The 19833-nt window shown below is 47.2% G+C and overlaps 1 protein-coding gene across 2 annotated transcripts; it reads right to left on the reverse strand.

The window, feature by feature from the left end:
• Nucleotides 1-92: 92 nt before the first annotated feature.
• Nucleotides 93-19294, reverse strand: MTNR1B (melatonin receptor 1B). 2 transcript variants are annotated; one of them, XR_004323091.1, is made up of 3 exons: nt 19066-19294; nt 3576-4869; nt 93-1863 (listed from the first exon to the last, which is right to left on the reverse strand). XR_004323091.1 is itself a non-coding variant. In XM_006182375.2 (2 exons), exons 1-2 carry the CDS (start codon nt 19286-19288, stop codon nt 3998-4000), a joined length of 1095 nt encoding a protein of 364 aa, XP_006182437.1. In that variant the 5' UTR covers nt 19289-19294; the 3' UTR covers nt 3368-3997. The 2 variants fall into 2 exon arrangements, 1 of the variants encoding a protein (XP_006182437.1); XM_006182375.2 differs by lacking the exon at nt 93-1863 and having other exon boundaries at nt 3368-4869.
• Between the last annotated feature and the right edge of the window lie 539 nt (nt 19295-19833).

Here is a 19833-nt window from a genome sequence, read left to right on the forward strand (position 1 = left end):
ATTTAAAAAAAAAACCCAAACAAATAAATAAATAAACCAGTGTAAACACTTTTTAAAAGTGTTACAGAAATGGAATCATACAGTTTGTAATCTTTGTGGAGGATTTCTTTTTCACTTGGCATAATTCTCTGGAGATTTACCCAGGTTATTTGTGTTACAGTTCGTTCCTGTCTACTGTTGAGTAGTGTTTCATGGTACAGATGTACTTCAGTTTGTTTAATTATTTATTCACTGAGAGACATTCAGGTTGGGTTCAGTTTTTCACTCTTAAGACTAAATCTACTATGATCATTCGTGTTCAGTTTTTTTTTTTTTGTAACATTAATTTGCATTCCTCTGGAATAAATGCCCAGGAGTACAATCTCTGGGTCATGTGACAATTGCACGGTGAGTTTATAAGGAACTGCAAACTGTTTTCCAGAGTAAGGGTATCATTTTACAGTCCCACCAGCAATGTGTAAGTGATCCAGTTTCCCTGCACACTCACCAACATTTGGTGTTAACTATTTTTTAGTTTTATCATTCTAATAGGTATGTATCGCTGTGAGGTTGGCCCCTGGCACTCCTCTGGGAACTTGGATTTCGAGGGGCTTCTCACCGTTCTGTAACTGAAGGAGTGGCTCGCTGTACCGAAATTGTTTATACAGATAATGTTTCTTGTGATGAAGACCAGCTTCCTTTGGGGGAGTCTGGAATTCTGGTCCACGCTAAGCACAGGGTGCATACGTGCCCGAGCTCCACTAAAAACCCTGAACACCTAGGCTCAGGCAGGGTCCCCTGGGAGACAACACTTCATGTGTGTCATAACGATTTGTGGCTGAAATCACGGTTTCCTGTGCGGCTCCGCTAGGGGAGGACTCTTGGAAGTTGGCACCAGTTTTCCTCCCAACTTTTCCCACACCCCCTTTCTGTTCATCAGTTTTGCTTTGTTTCCTTTGCTCTGTCTGATTTTCTGTGAAGCCCTTTAAGTACTCTTTACATGTCTGTCCTCAGATTTTTTTATTTCAACATTCCCATTTTTAAACAGTCTTAATTTCTGTACTAAAATTCCCCTTCAGATACGTTGTCCACTTTTCTACTACATCTTTTAACATATTTTTCACGGTTATTTTAAAGCTCTTATCTTCATTTTTTTTTTTGGTGGGGGGAGGTAATTATTTATTTAGTTTTAGAGGAGGTACCTGGGATTGAACCCAGGACCTCATGCATGCTAAGCATGTGCTTTACTGCTTGAGCTGTACCCTCCCCCCTGAAGCCTTATCTTCTAATCCAAACACTGGCACCATCTCTGGGTCTCCTTCTAGGAATGATTCTTTTCTTGTCTGGGGGTCGAATTTCCTTCCCTCTTTTCATAATTTTTTTTTTTTTTTTGGTATGCCAGCCACTTTGTGAAAAGAAGAGTTAAAATACAGTAAAAATCACTTCTCCTCAGCGAAGGGCATATCCGTTCCGTCCGGCTTCCAGAGCGGGGAAGGTGGTCTGCTTCAATCTAACCTGTAGTTGCCTGGGTCTCGTCTCTGTGGCAGCTTTAGTGAGATTCTGTTCAACAGCAACCTCTAATATTTTGAAGGGAAGAAGGCTTTCTCGGGATGAAGCCACTCACCGCACTCCGTGGTACTTTTCTCACGCCAGCCCCAACAAACTAACACGGAGAAAGGCTGCAAGGCGGTACCCTGACCAGGTTGTCCAAAGTCAGGGAGGTAGAGGGTGAACAGAGTTCCCACACTACGGCAGCAAAATCGACTCTATTTAAAAATCAGGGTCCACAGCATGAGACCATCCCATGTGATTATGTACGTGCCCGATGCCTTGGGTTTTCCCTCTGCGCCTCCATTCTTTCGGCTCCTGGATTATCACCAAAACCTATGGAAACAAAAAAGATCCAGTTAGTGGACTGTCAGTGCCAAGCCCTGGCACCCGGGGTGACGTGTGTGAGCCCAGCAAACTGCAGTGAGCTTTGTTCCTTCTGTTGTGTTTATTGAACCTGTGGCACACACTCAGTCCAGAGCTTAACGACAGGGGTAAGGGGAGCAGGTAGGGGACACGCCGTAGCCTCCAGGTCAGGAGTGAAGGGCCGTCCCCTATAGACGGTGCCTGAGGGCAGGCGGCAGGGAGAAGAGTGACCAGACACATGCCTGACCCAGGCTCCCCGCCCCGAGCCAAGAAAAGCAGCTGCAGCCCGGGGGAAACCTAGGTCTCTTGGGCTTCTCTGTCAGCCTGAGGTCTGGACTGGGAGGCCTCCCTGGGAGGGACTGCCCACACCTGGCAGCTGGAGCCCAATCTGGGTAACCGGGGCTAGAACACTTACATTCCTAAGAGTCTGGTCGAAGACAACCGAGAGCCAGAGTCAGATTCCCAGACCCCTCCCAAGAGCTCCACAGTCACAACCTTGTCGGTGGAGCCCAGAGCATCTGCCTGTTTAACAAGATTCCACCCAAATTCCTCACATTACAAGGGGTGGAGAGTGTCTGGCCTAAGACCAAGGTCAGCACGCCGGGCTCCTCGCTTGGCAAGGCAGCGCTGGCTGAGGTGACTTTTCTCTCTCCCTGGAGCCCCCAGGGGCCTCCTGCCTTTGGGTGCTGTGCCCCCTCTGCCCTGTTCCTCCCTCATCACCAGCTGTGTGTCTACGGTGGGCAGCAGAGTGGGTGCTGCTGCCGGACAGACTGGGCCCCACACCCAGCTCTGAACACAACAGCTCTGTGACCTCGGGGAATCACTTCACTTCTTTGAGTTTCGGCTTCTCAGTATAAATACGATGACATCTTTTCCAAGGGTTCTGTTAGGATGAAGTGAGACAATGCACCCCCAGCACTGAGCACAGGGCCTGATACAGGCAAACACCCATGAACATTTGCTGATACCAAAGCGCTAACAGACGCGGACCAATGCCTGTGCCTCCCGCTGGGCCTGCCCGCACAGGGCACCCAACTCAGGTTGTGGAATTGAACAAAGAAGCTAAATCTGAATGAGGAACCCTGAAGCGTGTACAAACGCACAGCCTGAGACCGGAAGTGGGGGGCAGGTGCCCCTTCCACCTCCACACACACCTTCCATTCCCTTCCGTCCCTGTCTTGTGTGGCATTTCTTCTCTCTTTCAAGATCACTTTTGTTTCATGTAGTCAGTATAATAATTAAAGGGAATGATTCCTGAGTGCCAGCCACTGTCCTCAGCTCCTGAGCTGAATCATTGCAACAAATCCTCACCCAGCCCTGGGAGGCAGGCAGTGGCCTGGTCTCTGTTTTAGGGGGAGTAAACTGAGGAAAACAGAGGTTAGGGGACCTGTCCAAGCCACACAACTCAGTCACAGGGTGGAACCAGGGAAGGAAGCCAGGCAGACTTTGTGCTGTAGACACCTGAGGAGTGGTGTGTGTGTGTGTGCGTGTGTATAGCCTGACGTGGGGCACTATGTACAGCGTATACAAGGTGGTGTGGTGCAGTGCGGGGGCATGTGTGTGTACTGTGGTGGGTGTGTGTCAGCACACACGTGTATAGGGAAGGTCAGTGCAGGGGGAGAGTGCAGGATGCTTTTCCTCTGCACCACGCCAGCCCCTGGAGGCCCTGCAGAGCCACCCACCTTCCTGCACTGCAGATCTCACTCTTCCATCTTTGCTATCAGAGAAGCTCTCCACTCCTGCTGCCAATCGGGGGATAGAGAGAAAGCAGGAGGACCAGGGGGACAGTCCATGGGGAGGAATTGGCCTCTTCCACCCCAGGTCTTTCCTCATTCTGTTCCTTCCTTGGTCTTTGCACACACCAAGCCCCCAGTGCTCCCTGAGAGTGCAAATACTAGATCCAGAGCTGTGCCGACAGGGACGTGGCCCCCAGTAACTGCAGGCGACCCCTGACCAGCCTGAACCAGGCCTGCTGCCAGGCTTCCTGTCCACAGGATGAAGTTCTGCAAGCCAGGTGCTGTCATGCAAGCAGGAGGCCGGATCTCACCCTGGAGCAGCCTCACTCCCACCATTTCACCAGTCGGCTGCCCGGCTGGGGATCAGGCTAGAGGGCACCTGCCTGGACGGGGGGCTGGGTGTGAACAACGGGGAGAGCTTGGCTCTCTGGCCCCTCAGCCTGGCTGCTCTTGGAGGAGTCCTGCAAGCAGCGCCGCGGGTTCCAGAGGGCAGAGACGATCCTCTTGTATTCCCTGCGGAAGTTCTGGTTCAGGAGCCCATAGATGATGGCATTAAGGCAGCTGTTGAAATAAGCTAGGAAGTAGCTAGCGACAAAGAGCCCCTCTGGGACCTGGGGAGCCACTTCTTCTGGGTCGATGGCCACAGCGAGTCCGATGAAGTTCAGCGGCGCCCAGCAGATGGCAAAGATCACAAACACCACGAACATGGTCAGGAAGCTCCGGATGTTGCTGGACCTCGGGCACAGCCTGTTCTCCGACTTGACCTTGCTGCGGGCCCGGAGCACCAGCACCCAGATGCGCAGGTAACAGAAGCACACGACGGTGATGGGGAGGAGGAAGTGGATGGCCACCACCGCCACCGTGTACTGGGCGCTGACTGTCTGGATGAAGGTGCAGGAGTAGATGCGCGGGTCGTACTGCAGGGACCCCACAAAGAAGTTGGGCACTATGGCCACCAGGGTGAGGAGCCAGACGAGGCCGATGTAGAGGGGGGTGTGCCAGTTACGGTAGATGCGGTGGTAGGCCACGCTGTGGCAGATGTAGCAGTAGCGGTTAATGGCAATGGCGGTGATGTTGAAGACGGAGCTGATGACGCTAAGGCCCATCACAAAGGCGCTGGCCTTGCAGTGCACCTCCCCCATGGGCCAGCCGTCGTGGAAGATGGCCATGAGGATTAGTGGATAGGGGTACAAGGCCACCACCAGGTCAGCCAACGCCAGACTCACCAAGAACAAATTACCTGGAGCAGGAAACAGGAAGCAAGAATCAGGACAAGACCTCACTATTTCTATTCTGTAGAATATTCTCTCCTTTGTCCAGGTGTTTAAAAGGGAGCCCTCCTATACTGCTGGTGGGAATGTAATTTGGTGTAGCCACTATGGAAAATGATATGGAAATTCCTTAAAAAAACAGAAATATTTTTACTATGTGATCCAGCAATCCCATTCCGGGGCATATATTTGGAGAAAACAAATTCAAAGATAGATACACCCCACCATTCATAGCAGCACTATTTACCATAGCCAAGACATGGAAACAACCTAAGTGTCCACTGACAAGTAAATGGATAAAGAAGATATGGTACACACACACACACACACACACACACACACACACACAATGGAATACTACGCAGCCATAAAAAAGAATGAAATAATGCCATTTGTGGTAACACAGATGGACCTAGAGATTATTATACTAAATAAAGTAAGTCAGATAGAGAAAGACAAATATCAAATGATGTCACTTATATGTGGAATCTAAGAAAAAGACACAAATGAACTTATTTATTACAAAATAGAAACAGACTTATGGACATGGAAAACAAACTTATGGTTACCAAAGGGGAAGAGGGGGAGGGATAAATTAGGAGTTTGGAATTAGCAGATACTGACTGCTATATATAAAATAGATAAACAACAAGGTCCCACTGTATAGCACAGGGAACTATATTCAATAGCTTGTAACAGCCTATAATGAAAAAGAACATAAAAAGAACATATATACGTACAACTGAATCACTATGCTGTATACCAGAAACTAACACAGCATTGTGAATCAACTATACTTTAATAACAATAATTTTTTAAAAAAGTAACAGACTTACTGTTAGCATTGGGAATGGAAACCACGTGGGTTTTAGAGGTCAAACTGCATCTCTGCTGTGTAGGAACCCTGTGACTGAGGCAGGTTATTGAGGGTCCCCGTGCCTCATTTTTCTCATTTGTAAAATGGGGCTAATGGCGCCCACTTTATACTATAGCTGTGAGAATCAAACAATGATTCAAAGTGCCTGGCGACACAGCGGGTTCTCACCAATATTAACTATTTTCATGACCAGCACGGAGGCTCAGTGGTTTCAGAGAAGAATCTGAGCAGCAGGAATGTGGGTTCATCATCACCACCACACCATCCATCCGCACGCCTATCTCCTGCCTGTCTACTAGGCAATGTCCTTTTGCATCTTTTACCCACTGGTTAACAGGCTGTTTTCTAAGTGACTTTAATTCATTTTTCTAAATGTGAGTTGCATTTTGCAGGGGGACCAGAAGTAAGGCTTGGAGAGTGGGAACCCGGTGTTCTGGTAGCTCCTGTACGCCTCGTCTGGGGCCTCCACGCACAGCCACGTTGCCCCGGTGGCTGGCGCGCGACGTGGCGGCTCAGAGTCCGGTCTTGCGGGGCGGGGAGGGGCAGCGGGTGCTCCTCATCTCACAGCCTCCGGGGGCCTCCCCCCATGCCTGCACATTCCCTGGCTTCCTGAACTGCCTCTCTGCGCTGAATGGAGCGTTTCCCAGCATCACCAAACTCAGCTGGCCAGAGACAGCCTCGGGCAACCACAACAGCAATTGATTAATACGCTGCAGACGTGTTCTGGGCCGGCGTCCTCGAAAGGAGACGGGGCTTAATTCCAAAGAACATAATCTCAGTTCCTAAAGTGCTTGCATTCTAAAAGCAACAGTGACTCGTGAATAAAGTACCAAGAACCCGTTTGAGCAAAATGCAGCTCAGGGCAGGAGAAGCTCCATCCCTTATGCCATTTGTTTCACGCACCGCGTGTTGCACTTTTTTGAGCCCCTATCATATGTATGATCAGAAGGTAATACCCGCTCCTGCCAGCCGGCGCCTTCAGGAATGCAGCTGACATCGGATGCGGTCTTCCAAATTTTCTGGTCTTTTGCCACATGGCGGCGAGGAAGCTACCAGCCTTAGAGCAGCTGAGCGCAGAGGGTGGATGGGACGGACTCACAGGAAGGACTCTCCCAGGAGGCAAGGACACCGATGCTCTGCTGCCTCCATGTGTCTGCGGGTATTCTGCAGAGACTGCTGTGCCGCCTCGGGGGTCCAAAGCATCAGGCAGATGGAAAGGATCCAAAAGGCACAGCAATCAGAAAGCCCGAGCTGTGGTCTGGCATCGGGGGGTTTGGGAAAAGGGGGCCTCAGAGCCACTCAGCTGCGAGTCCCCCTGGTCAGACCCTCAGGTGAAGCTGACTGTACTTGCTGCTACATGGAAACCCACAAGGCAGAGCGAGAGCTGTCCCCAGCCCTCCCTGTCCCAACACACATTCTCACCTCACCTCACGGAAGACTCTGCGGGACACACGCTTGGGAACCTGGCAGGTCCCTGAGGAGCCCTCTTGAAGTGCCTATTTTTGCTTGGAATTAACTCCATGCAGAACTAACAGAAAAGACGTCCGTTAGCTCCCTGGGAGTTCTCAGGAGCCACCTACTGCGGGGTCCAGAGCTAGGTTAGTGCCCGAGGGAGACAGGATGTAACTAAACAGAAAGGAGATCGTTTGGACAGAGTGCTTTCCAGGTAGTGAGCTTCCCTGTCTCTTGAGACATTCACGTAGATGTTGGACAGTAAAGGAAAGCTCTGCCTCAGACTGAGCTGTGAGATTCCTTCCCATTCTACTATCTCAGGGATCTATTTACTTAATGGGAGAAAAGCCCCCTCTTTAATTTTTATAGTACCAAAAATCCTTTCTGGTTGGTACTATAAGACAAGAAATCACATCTCAGGACCTGCTTGGGGTGTGGGGGAGTCTCCTGCTTTTTCATTTAATTCTCAGCCTCTTTCTGTGTCTCCACTGGAGGATTTCAGTCTCTGATTCCCCTGCTCAGAACTTACTCGGTCTTAAGAGAGTGAGGGATTTCCTTTCCCAAATTTCTTGTTTTTGGCTAAATCAGGAGCTCTTGTCTCTTCCTAGAATTTTGTGTCCTTTTTTTTTTTTTTAAATTATAGTTGATTTACAATATTGTATTAGTTTCAGGTATACAACATGGTGACTCAATACTTTTATAAATTATACTTCTTTTAAAGTTATAAAATATTGGCTATATTCCCTGTGCAATGCTTGTATCTTATTTATTTTGTACCTATTAGTTTGTCCCTCTTAATCTCCTACCCCTATATTGCTCCCCCCACACTGGTAACCACTGGTTTATTCTCTATATCTGTGAGCCTGTTTCTTTTTTTTTTTTTTTTTGCTATATTCATTAGTTTGTTTTATTTTTTAGATTCCATATATAAGTGATAACATACAGTATTTGGCTTTCTCTGTCTAACTTATTTTACTAAACGTAATGCCCTCCAGTTCTATCCATGTTGTTGCAGATGGCAAAATTTCATTATTTTTTATGGTTGAGTAGTATTCCATTGTGTGTGTGTGTGTGTGTGTGTGTGTCTATACCACATCTTCTTTATCCATTCATCTGTTCATAGACACTTAGGCTGCTTCTGTACCTTGGCAATTGTAAATAATGCTGCTGGGAACATTGGGGTGCATATATCTTTTCAAAGCAGTGTTTTTGTTTTTGTTTTTTTTTTCAGATATACACCCAGGAGTGGGATTGTTGGATCATATGGACAACCTACTGAATGGGAGAAAAATATTTACAAATGATATGTCCGATAAGGGGTTAATATCCAAAATATATAAACTGCTCATACAACTCAATAGCCCTGAAAACAAACAACCCAATTTAAAAATGGGCAGAAGACCTGAATAGACATTTTTCCGAAGAAGAGATACAGATGGCCAACAGGCACATGAAGAGATGCTCAGCATCGCTAATCAACAGAGAAATGCAAATCAGAACCACAATGAGGTATCACTTGACACCTGTCAGAATGGCCATCATCAAAAGGAACACAAATAACAAACGAGAATGTGGAGAAAAGGGAGCCCTCATACACTGTTGGTAGGAATGTAAACTGATGCAGCCACTGTGGAAAGCAGTATGGAGGTTCCTCAAAAAAACATTCAGCAGGGTGGGTATAGCTCAGTGGTAGAGTGTGTGCTTAGCCTGCACGAGGTCCTGGGCTCAATCCCCCAGTACCTCCATTTAAAAAGTAAATCAATCAGTCATAATATTTAAAAAATTTTTAATCTCCTTTTGACATTTGGGAGTGGTGCTGGAAGTTGGAGTGGCCTGGGGTAACCTCAGTTCTGTCACTTTGAACTGGACCAAGTTACTGAACTTGTTTCTCTGTGATCATTATTTCTTTGGTTTTTCTCCTTTTCTTTTGGAGCCCTCCTTCCCCCTCCTCACACACGCTCCACATGGCTGTTTCTGTGAAAAATATCCCTTCTTTTCTGCGTGGGAATATTGGTCTCCGCAGGGCCCACTGGCCTCCTGGCTGAGCGGCAAAGAAGCGTTTGGCTCTTGCAAGCACGTGCAGAGAAAGTCAAGAGCTGCTGGGGGCCGGTGCCAGCTCAGCCAGCTGTTTCCTAGGAAAGCAAGTCAAGCTCTGCCGTGTTAATGTGGCTCATCCCCTAATAATGCCCCAGAGGCTGGCAAACAGCTTGTAAATAGTGTGAAGAACACATTCAACTCCACGTGGAAAGTGATTCAATTACTCTCCCCCATTACTCCGGCTGTTCCTCAAAGGCTGAAATCAACCAGTTCCTGCTGTAGATCCATCTGCCCAGACATCATACCGTCTCCCAACTTTCTTGACACAATTCCAAGTTAGACGCATCAAATTCTTGTTGTGTCTCCCGTCTGTAAGAAGCCAGGCCCTGTCTAGATGATAATCAAAGGGAGATCTTGTTCACTGTCCACCCCAGATAGGGGAGAATCAACCAGGACACACAGCCCTGCTCGCCGTCCAGCCCGTGCACAGGCTTCTAATGAATACTTTTACCACCAGTCTTGGTGTGACTTATCCCCCCCACCCCCCACCTCCATCAGAGTTTTGTACTAATACAGAAATCCCCTCCAGGATTCATATGCAGAGCACACCCCTCCACCCACATAACCACCACAGTCCCCTCCCTCCTTGCCTCCTCTCTCCTTCCTTTTGGGAAGTCTAGTCCTTAATGAGGATCTGGTAACCTGGGAGAAGAGCCAGCACATGTTGAGCTATCTAGTCTTCGTCAGATGGGAGAATGCTGGAAACTAAAGCCACCTCCATCCCTTGCTCCCCTTCCCCATGCCCACCCTGTTTTCCCAGAAGAATTTGTTCGTTTTAAATTGTCTCTAGTCATTGAGCCAAAATAGGCAATAGAGAAGTAGCTAGTCATTGAGTCATTTACTGAACAAACATTGCTGAGTGTCTGCTAGTTACTGGCTCTGCCTGCGTGGGGGCTGATGGGAGCGTGGTGAGCAAGACAGACACATCTCCCGTTACAAAGCTCCTGGTCATGAGACATTTTATTTAATGTCTCATAGAGGAGACAACTAAATAAAAATAAGATGCAGTGGTAGAGTGCATGCTTAGCATTCAGGAGGCCCTGGGTTCAATCCCCAGTACCTCCATTAAAATTTTTTAAAAAATTAAAATAAAAACAAGATGTGATAAGGATCACGATAGGGAAGTCAGCAGAGGAGCTATCATTTCTAACAAGGTTAAACTTCCTGTGCCTTGAGGTCTCCTTCCATCCTCCACTTACTCAAACATGTAATGTATTTCTGGAGCATGTACCGCGCGCGGGTAGGGCACAGTGATGGGTAAAAGGCACGCCCCTGCCATTGAGATGCTAACAGTCCTGTTGGGGAAAAAGACTGAGAGACAGTGGTTTTTCAGTGAGAGCTGGGTGGGAGGCCAGCATGAGGTGGTAGGAACAGCGGGGAAGAACTAAGTCATCTTGGCAGGGAGCGGGGGCTGGTCCGCAGGACAATTCATCAAGTGGCCAGACATAATCACGAAGGCCCTGCAACAGGCCTGTCTCCACCCCAGGATGGCTGTTCATCTCAATGGGATCTTGCATGGGAAAAGATTTAAGAAATAATAATAATGTCCAAATTGTTAGATCAGGCAGATAGCTAGATATGAGCAGAGAAAGGGGGCACAGGTCAAACGGCAGGAATTGGGCAGAAAGGAGGGGCACAGGCCCGATGCAGGAAACCACACAGCATGTAAGCACGAGGTGTACCTGAGCACAGAAAGAGCAGGAAGCTCTGGGCTGATAAGTGGTCACACTCTTGGGGTGATAAGCGGCCCAGAGGCCAACAAAGAAAGGTGGGAAAAGGCAGGAATCTCCAGTGTCTGAATGTAACCTCTTGCTCATGATGCCCTCATGACAATAAAATGAGCCTTGCAGATCAGAAGTGCCCACCATGCACCGACGCCATGACACTTCTGATCCAGACCAAATAAGGACAAAAACCCCTCCTCCCTTTGGGAAGGTGGAGTTGGGATGAAAGTCAGGGAATTCGACCCCAGACCCTTGCCTCCCCAATGAATATTCCGCCCATTCATTTTTACACCCTATGTAACCAACCTGCCAAATGAACGCGGGGCAGCTGCCCACCTGACCCTGCCCGTCTCCCCTTGAGTGTACTATCCATACTTTAATAACTTCTCACTTTACTTTTTTAACCACTACGTCTTGTCTCTGAATTCTTTCTGGGAAGGGACAAGAATCTGGAACGCCGGTTACATCCACCAGCAACAAATGAATGTGAGATATTCTTATTAGTTATGTTCTGGGGATAAGCATTTGAAATAATTGAACAGACGGTTTGTTAAAAACTTGATTTCTTCACAAACACGAAGACAATGCACTCTCATATTAACATAGCTCCTAATTAGATTCCCCAAACTTTGAGGGTGGAGACTGTTTTCTTCCAAAATCACATTATTTGTGAAAACTCTAAAGCGTGTGGATGAATCGCACAAAGGCTAAATTGTAACCTAACTTCACTTGAATTAAAAAAGCAAGCTAATAGTGTGAACAAAAATATAATGGGGGCATTCTAACCACTTAAAAGAATAAAATACATTTTAGAGCTGAAGCACCCATTTAAATAATTAACTGAGATGCTCATTACAAAAATCTTTCTCCATAACCACCAAGGCATTGCTTGGAAACTCTCATGGAAACATTTTATCACTTTAATTGCACTGAGTTATATTCAAAAACAAATTGGAATAGCACCTTAAAGTTTATAATTTGTATTCACATTAATTGACTCAATTGTTTCTCAGAAGAATCCTTTAAGGTTAAAACCGTGATTTTCATTTTACAGATCAAGAAATCAACACCCAGAATATGTGAACAGAGAGAAAAGAAGAAAAAACAAGAAGAGAAACAAGAGGAAACCAGGAAAAAAAATGTCAAAGGGATTAAGGGTGTAGAGGTTTTGGTCATCCATAAGAGTGGGAAAGAGCAGAAAAGTGCCCACATACCCAGGCCGTTAGTAGGTCAGCAGTGATGTCAGCAAGGGCAAATTCTGAGTCTGGAGGATAAACGTGCACTGTAAGTTGCCCTCTCAGTCAGCTTTGCCTTCAAGAGAAGGCAAGAAATGAACCTGTACTTGGAAAGGGCTATCCTTTGATGGGGAGATTGTGTAAGACTTTTTTCTTCTTCTTTTATCTTTCTTTTTTAAAATTTTCCCTTAGTTTTTATTGATGCGTAGTTGATTTACAATGTTAGTTTCATATGCACAGCAAAGTGATTCAGTTATACATATATATTCTTATATCCGATACAAAATAAGCACCTAGAGATGATCGTATTAGATGAAGCAAGTGAGGAAGAGAAAGACAAATATCATATGATATCACTTATATGTGGAATCTAAAAAAATGATACAAATGAATATTTACAAACCAGAAATAGACTCACAGACATAAAAAACAAAACTATGGTTACCAAAGGAGGAAGGGGGGAGGGATAAATTACGAGTTTGGGATTAACATATACACACTGCTATATATAAAATAGACAACAAGGACCTACTGTACAGCACAGGGAACTATATTCAATAGCTTGTAATAGCCTATAATGGAAAAGAATCTGAAAGGAATGTGTGTGTATATATATATAGTATAACTGAATCACTATGCTGTACACTTGAAACTAACACAACATTGTATATCAACTATACTTCGGTTTTAAAAAGCACATGGTAATCTTAGCTATTATTTGTTATTGTTGTTTTTATATTATTATTAGTTGCATAGAAAGAACAAGAAAGGAGGGAGCGTATAGGTCTGTGGTGGAGGGCATGAGGTCCTGGGTTCAATCTCTGGTGCCTCCATTAAATAAATAAACAGACAAATAAACCTAATTACTTTCCCCTCAAAAAAAGAAGCAATTAAAAAAATAAAAGTTTATTTAAAATTTTAAAAATGAGAATTTTTTTAAAAAGAAAGAAAGAATAAGAAAGAGGCTCATAACATTGGACTGGGACCCCTGGAAGGTAAGATGTGAGAAGTGGTATTAAGGTGAGGATGCTGAAGTTAAGACATTGCCTCTAGAGTGTAAACTCCGTAAGTTTACTATGACTTTATTTCCCAAATCCCTAACTTTTCCTCTTTCTCTAATAAATATTTTAAATTATAAGACCTAAGAGTGTCTCCTGAGTTTTACAACATATCTTGCTAAATCCAAACTCCAATTTTGTGGGGGATAAAAAGGCAGTCAAACATAAAAGAGTTCACACGCCAGGCTGCTGAGGACTTCATGGGAGGAATTGAGGATTATGAACTTTCCTGATTATGTGGCTAAAGACATAATTATGAGGTTTAAAATCTGTTCATTTCTCTTGGGAAAGAGAAAATAAAGTTTTCAGAGTCAAAATGTGAAGTTGGAAAGCTCAGGCAACATTGAGGGGGGATGGAGAGGAGGGGGACGTCCAAGGTACCCCAGTTTGGTCTTCAGCTGATAACAAGCAACTTCAAACCCCGAAAGCCCAGCAGGTCAAAGACACTTGTCACCAAGGGAGTGTCCTGTGGAGGGTAAAGCCTGGATGAAGTGGGCTCCACCTTACCTTGTAACACCTGGAGGGCAGGGGCCCTGCGTCTACTAAATATTCCCTCCAGGCCTTTCAAGAGCTTTTGCCCAGGGCTGACCTGTTTATTCATTCATCATTTACCTCCTCAATCAACAAGTGGAAGGAAAAGGGGCCACATGACAGGCTGTGCTCTAATCTAACTGGGGATGCCAACACCTGCCAGGCTGAAAATTCCCATCAGGAAGTCTGCCATGCAGTCACTGGTTCTGGATAAGAGAAGGTGAAGATTCTGAGCATCTCCGGGCACCCGGGGCACAGAGTGGACCCTGGACAAGGGCCTGGGTGTTCAACAATCAGATACTCCCCATTTTCCCGGATAAGCCCAGTGTCAGAGATTCCACATCCTTCCTCCTTACAAATCACAGATACGTCCTAGGAAAGGCCACGTGTCTGCTCACTAACACCTCCCTGACAGCCTCTTATCCAGTTGCTGTACAAGAAAACACTGTCAGACCATGGCTCCTAACCTTCGCCTGGGAGTTTAGGGTTGCCATGCCAACGGGCCAGGAACCACCAATGCCACTGTGTTTTCCCCTTGTTAATGGAGACTATCTCGACATAACAGTAAGAACATGGTTCTCTCAGCCCTCTTCTGCCTGGCTGACTGCGTGGTGCGGGTGATGGCAGGAAGCTCACATTTCACAGGCAGCTTAAAGGGGTCAGCCTCGGGCCAGACCAGCAACAAGCAAACTCCCTAAGGGGTCACTGGGGCACAATTTTAGGGAGCCCTGGTGGAGCTGGAGCCTGGTGGCCACCCAGGAGCACCAGAAAGCAGGTACCCAGTGCAGGTGCCAGTCAGTTTTGGGGACAAGAGTGGGGTATACTTTGGGCTTTTAGTGCTTAAAGCAATTCCGTTCCAGGAGAACTGTACTGATGGTGTGAGCAGTGCTGAGTATGTAACTGAGTCTACCTCACCTCCTAGAGAAAAATTAATACCTTCGGTTCCACTGCTTTCCTGGTATTCTGTCCACTTTCAAATTTGTTTCAACACAGCTGTATTCAGTTTTTCACTATGCGCCTAGCTCTGAGGATAGGAATGGAATAAAAGTCTCTGTTCTCGACGAGTTCACAGTCCCACGGGGACAGGGAAGAACGAAGAGCAGTACGGTGCAGGGTGTGCAGGATGGGGGCTCATGGCAACCAAGGAGGAAGACCAGGACGGTAGCCGTGCCTTTCATGGTGTGAATGATAAAACCAACAACCCCACAGGGAAGCTGAGGAAGGAGTTTGAAGAGAGCCAGGGGAGCTTCCCAAGATGAGGGTAGAGCATCAGAGAACACAGGCTGTGTGCAAAGAGCAGCAGCTCATGCTGGCCCGAGCGACAGCAGAGAGACAGGGCTGTGATGTTAGGTGGGAGACGCTGGCCACAGAGGCTTGTGCCAGCCCTGCTCTGGGGCTGGACACTGTCCTGTAGGTAGAGGGCGGTCACTGGAGGCAGGTCACTCTGGACATGGTAACGGGGAGGGCGAAGGAGCAGGGAAAGCTGCCTGGTGGCTATGGACATGGTTTGCTCAAGAGATGATGAGGGTTTAAATTGGGGCATTTGGAGTAGGGAGGGCAGGAAAGTAGGCAATTGAGAGACACGATAAGACAAAAATCATGAGATCTGGGGAATGAAGGAACCAAGAATCATTCCTGGGGATTAGGTGTCAGGCAGAGGAAGAGAGGAAGGAAATCTAAAAACTAGAACCAAGTCAGTCAAGAGAATGGAAGGTCCCAAGGAGGGAGTGGCCCTCAGTGTCACACTCCCCACAGAGGGCACTTCCCAGAAGGTCAGACCCCAGAGGACTGGGCAGGAAATGGGAAGCAATGAAGTAATTAACAGATGCAAACTGTTATATTAAGATGTCTGGCTGAGAAGAGGAGGGAGGTAGTCATGAAGTTAGAAGGAGACATAAAACCAAGGAAAATTATTTTTTCTTTTAAATGATGGAGACCCTTGTATATGTGTGTGGGAGGGGGGAGCTAAAGGGAAAGAGACAGAAATTGAAAATACAGAAGAGAGGAACAAATTTGATGGAGGAAGATTCTGTAGAGCAGGAGAGGAAGAGAGAAAAAATATAGAAATGAATATTGGCAAGGTCTAGACTGGGGATGAGTGGCAGTGGTGGCAGAAGGAAAATCCTCAGACACTGTCAGGAGAGCCCGACGTGTGGCAGGTCCCCAGGAAACACACACTGAGAATTGTGAAATGCCACCAGTGCAATGATGTTTAAGGCTCTGGGAACATGGCAAAGAGTGTAACACAAACCTAGCCTTTCCTTCTACGTTGGGTCGGTGCCCTGAATCTGTCTCCCATCTTCCCTCCATCCCTCCTTGTCTGCCTCTCTCTAGGGCCGTCTCTGAAAAAGTCAACCGAATGCATGAGCAGTAGAAGCTGCAGGGCAGTTCCCCCCAGAAAGGACAGTTAATCTAATCACCGACCCTGGCATCAGGAGCATCCCTATTATGAATGACAAGGGTCTACCAAAGAGAGAAACTGGGTTTGCAGTAGTCAAGTAGAGGATATCAACGTCTACTATGAAAGGTGCCATGAGCTTATCATGGGCTGTGTGCCTTGGTTATTGGAAATATACATGTTCTCCTTGTCACAGTCCTACTTTCTTTTTTTTCCCTCTTTTTTTTGGGGGTGGAGGGGGATTAGGTTTGTTTGTTTGTTTGTTTATTTAATGGAGGTGCTGGAGATTGAACCCAGGACCCTGTGCATGCTAAGCACGTGCTCTACCACTGAGCTATACCCTCCTCATCCTCAGTTCTATTTTCTTAACACCCATGAGTTAAGGAACCAGGCTCAATTACAGAAAGGTCTAGGATAAATGTTTCTTAAAGTAAATCCAAACTCTTCAGTAAGAGAAGACCTGATTAATAGTGGAATGGGTGCTAACTCTTCAAAGTGCTGTAGGTTTTTAGGCATCTTCTGAAATCTCAGCCTGCCAAAGTTATTTAGTTCACGTTGATACCATGATTTTTCATGACTATCGTCAATAAAGCCAAGGGTCAAGTCAAAACTGGAGCAGCCACCCATGTGTCAGGAACTAACATCATTTAGATATAGTGTTAAAATTTTTTTTTTCTTGGTGCTGGGCTGTAGCAGACTCAGTGGGAGGTAGGAAGAATGGAACAGAGGTTTGGCCAGCAACTTACCACTTCAGCCACGTTCTCCAATCAGTAAGGTTTCCGTGAATCCCACTAGGAGAGCAGAAGAGGCCAGCTCTCAGCAGGATGGAGGAAGGGAGACTGAGCTTGTCTCTGTCGAGTGAAAGGAAGCAGCACCCTCTCCCCTCTGCCCCCCCTTCCCCACCCGCGGTAGGCAGCAGCCCACCAGGCTTCCTCTAAACACCCGATTAGCCAGGGAGAGAAGCCCTGCCTCCACACTGCTGTCCGATGCAGGAGATGAACACTTGTCACCTCTACAAAAGGACCATATAACAGAAATATTAAATGCAGCTTTCTGATCGTAACCTGCTCTTTCCTAATAGATAAGCCTCTACTCAGAGGACACAATAATATCTTGCAAAAATTATTCCAGATAATACTAGCTACCAGTGGTGAAGTGACTGAGTTAGAAAGCTTACGTCTCTTTTTTCCTTCCAGTTGTATCGTGCTGTAATTGACATACAGCGCTGTGTAAATTTAAGGAATACAGCGTGATGATTAGACTTATCCGCATTGCGAAACGATTATCACAATAAGTTTAGTGAACATCCGTCATCTCATACAGACACAGAAAGAAACAGAAAAAAACAAACCTTTTCCTTGGGATGAGAACTCTTAGGATTTACTCTCTTAACAACTTTCCTCTATAACGTACAGCAGCGTTCGTTATATTTATCATGCTGTACATCACATCCCTGGTACTTACCTTATAACTGCAAGTTTGTACCTTTGAGTACCGTCATCCAGTTCCCTCTCCCCGCAATTCCTGTCTCTGGTAATCACAAATCTGAACTCTTTTTCTACTAGTTTGTTTGTTTGCTTTTCAAGTAGAAGTGACCTATAATGCTATATTGGGTCCTAGTGCACAGCACAGTGACTGGATATTTCTATACTTTTCAAAATGATCACAATGGTATGACTAGTGACCCTCTGTCACCATACAATTACTTCTTAATAATGTGAAGTTTCCCACATTATGGATAGAAGCTCATGTTTTTATTTTTTGTTTGTTCTTTAGATAAAAATCCTGGAGTCCACTGGGCCACACAAAATACATATAATGACTTACTAGAACTAGCCTTCCTGACTGCTCTGCCTCCTTAGAAAAGCATGTTTAAGCTATACAGTCAGCTTCCTGCTATCTTTTCATTTTAATTCACTCTAATATTTGAGTTGCCCCTAAAGCCCCAACTGGGAAATGACAAACTGACAAGCAGGTTCATTGAAATTCTTTCCAAGTTGAAACGGTCAGCCTGCTCCAGTGACCCTCTCAGGTCCAGAGTTCAGAGACCTTTTCTCTCTGTTTTTACTCCCTTACAGACCAGAGTATGGGGAAATTAAAAGGGGGGAAATATGCTCAGGATTGCAACACTGTTTTGCCAAATCATTGTTTTAATCTTCCTTTGATCCTATGAATTCCCTGTCTTCCGTAAAGAACACCATTATCTCAAAGCAATTTAGTTTTATCCAAGCAGAGCTTGCAGATTTCTGCCTCTTTACTTTCTTGGTTGGAACCAAGATGATCTGTAGAGAAGTTTCGGACAGAAAAGTCACTGGAGCGCTTCCGTGAATCCAATCATTGTCTCAGCAAATGCTTCCTAAGCACCTACCACGTGAACCACAGTGCTTGGCAGGGGAAGGAAGGAGGTGTTAAAAATCCTCAGATTTCTGTGGCCAGAGCGGAGCACCCTCTGGACTGGAAGAAATTGGAGCGCCTTGGAGAGCGAAGACTTCCAGCCGCATGGGTTCCCAAAGCGCTGGTCTCGGCCAGAAAGTGCGCGAGAAGAGCTTTGCACTGATGCGCTGAGTGCCTCCTGGTCCATTTGCAAGAGGCGGCGCCAGAGGCGCACGTCTCGGGAAAGGCAGCAACTCCCTCTAACTTTTGAGTTCAAGACCAAACTTGGGGACTGGTTAGAAGAAGGGAAAGTGGCGCGCGGGGCTGAGGAGGAACTGGGAGGCGGATTTCGGGATCAGGATCAGGGTCAAGACCAGACACTAGGGAAGGGCTCTAAGCAGCAGCGGGCGCGGCGCTCACCTGCGTTCCGGAGCTTGCGGTTCCCGAGCACAGAGAGGATGACCAGGAGGTTGCCCACGATGTCCACCGCGGTGGTGACGATGAGCACCGCGGACAGCGCGGGCGCCACCCACGGAGGCCTGGGGGTCCCGGAGGGCCGCGCGCCACCTGCCCCTGCCCAGCCTGGGCGCACCGCCCGGCCGCCCGCCTCGCAGCAGTTGGCGAAGGAGCCGTTCTCGGGCATCGTGGACCCTCCTGCGCCGCGCCAGCCACTGGGCACCCAGTCTCTCCTCGGGCAGGGCGCGCAGTGCCGAGCTGGACGCTCCTGCCCCACCTTCCCTGCTCAGGCTTCGTGGGCGGCTACAGGAGAGGCCAGGGAGGAGGGACCTGGAGGAGATCATTAAGCGCGGGCAGGGGGCGGAGAAAATGTAGAAATGCGATGAGGACACTAGGAGTCCAGGCATTGTCGAAAGGAGGGCGTCCCTACCCGGCTCACTCAGGAGCAGCTGCGAAGCTGTCCCCCGCGCCCTGAGCCCAGCACGTGCCTGGTGCCTGGCCGGGTTCAAGCCTCAGTGCCTGAGTGCACTGCCACGTCCTAGACTCCAGATTACCCTGCCTCACCCGCCCAGAGAAGCTTGTCCAGGAAGGGACATCTACGTTTAGGGACTGGAGAAGGTGCTGTTCCTTGGGATCTACTGATCGGTTGTCAGAAGGGCAAGGACCCCCCAGAGGGCTGTGCAGCCCCAAAGAGAACATTAACTCTGGGCTATGGGGAGACACTGGGGAGAG

Source organism: Camelus ferus, chromosome 10, assembly GCF_009834535.1.
Source record: "Camelus ferus isolate YT-003-E chromosome 10, BCGSAC_Cfer_1.0, whole genome shotgun sequence".
In the NCBI taxonomy this organism is placed as follows: Eukaryota; Metazoa; Chordata; class Mammalia; order Artiodactyla; family Camelidae; genus Camelus; species Camelus ferus.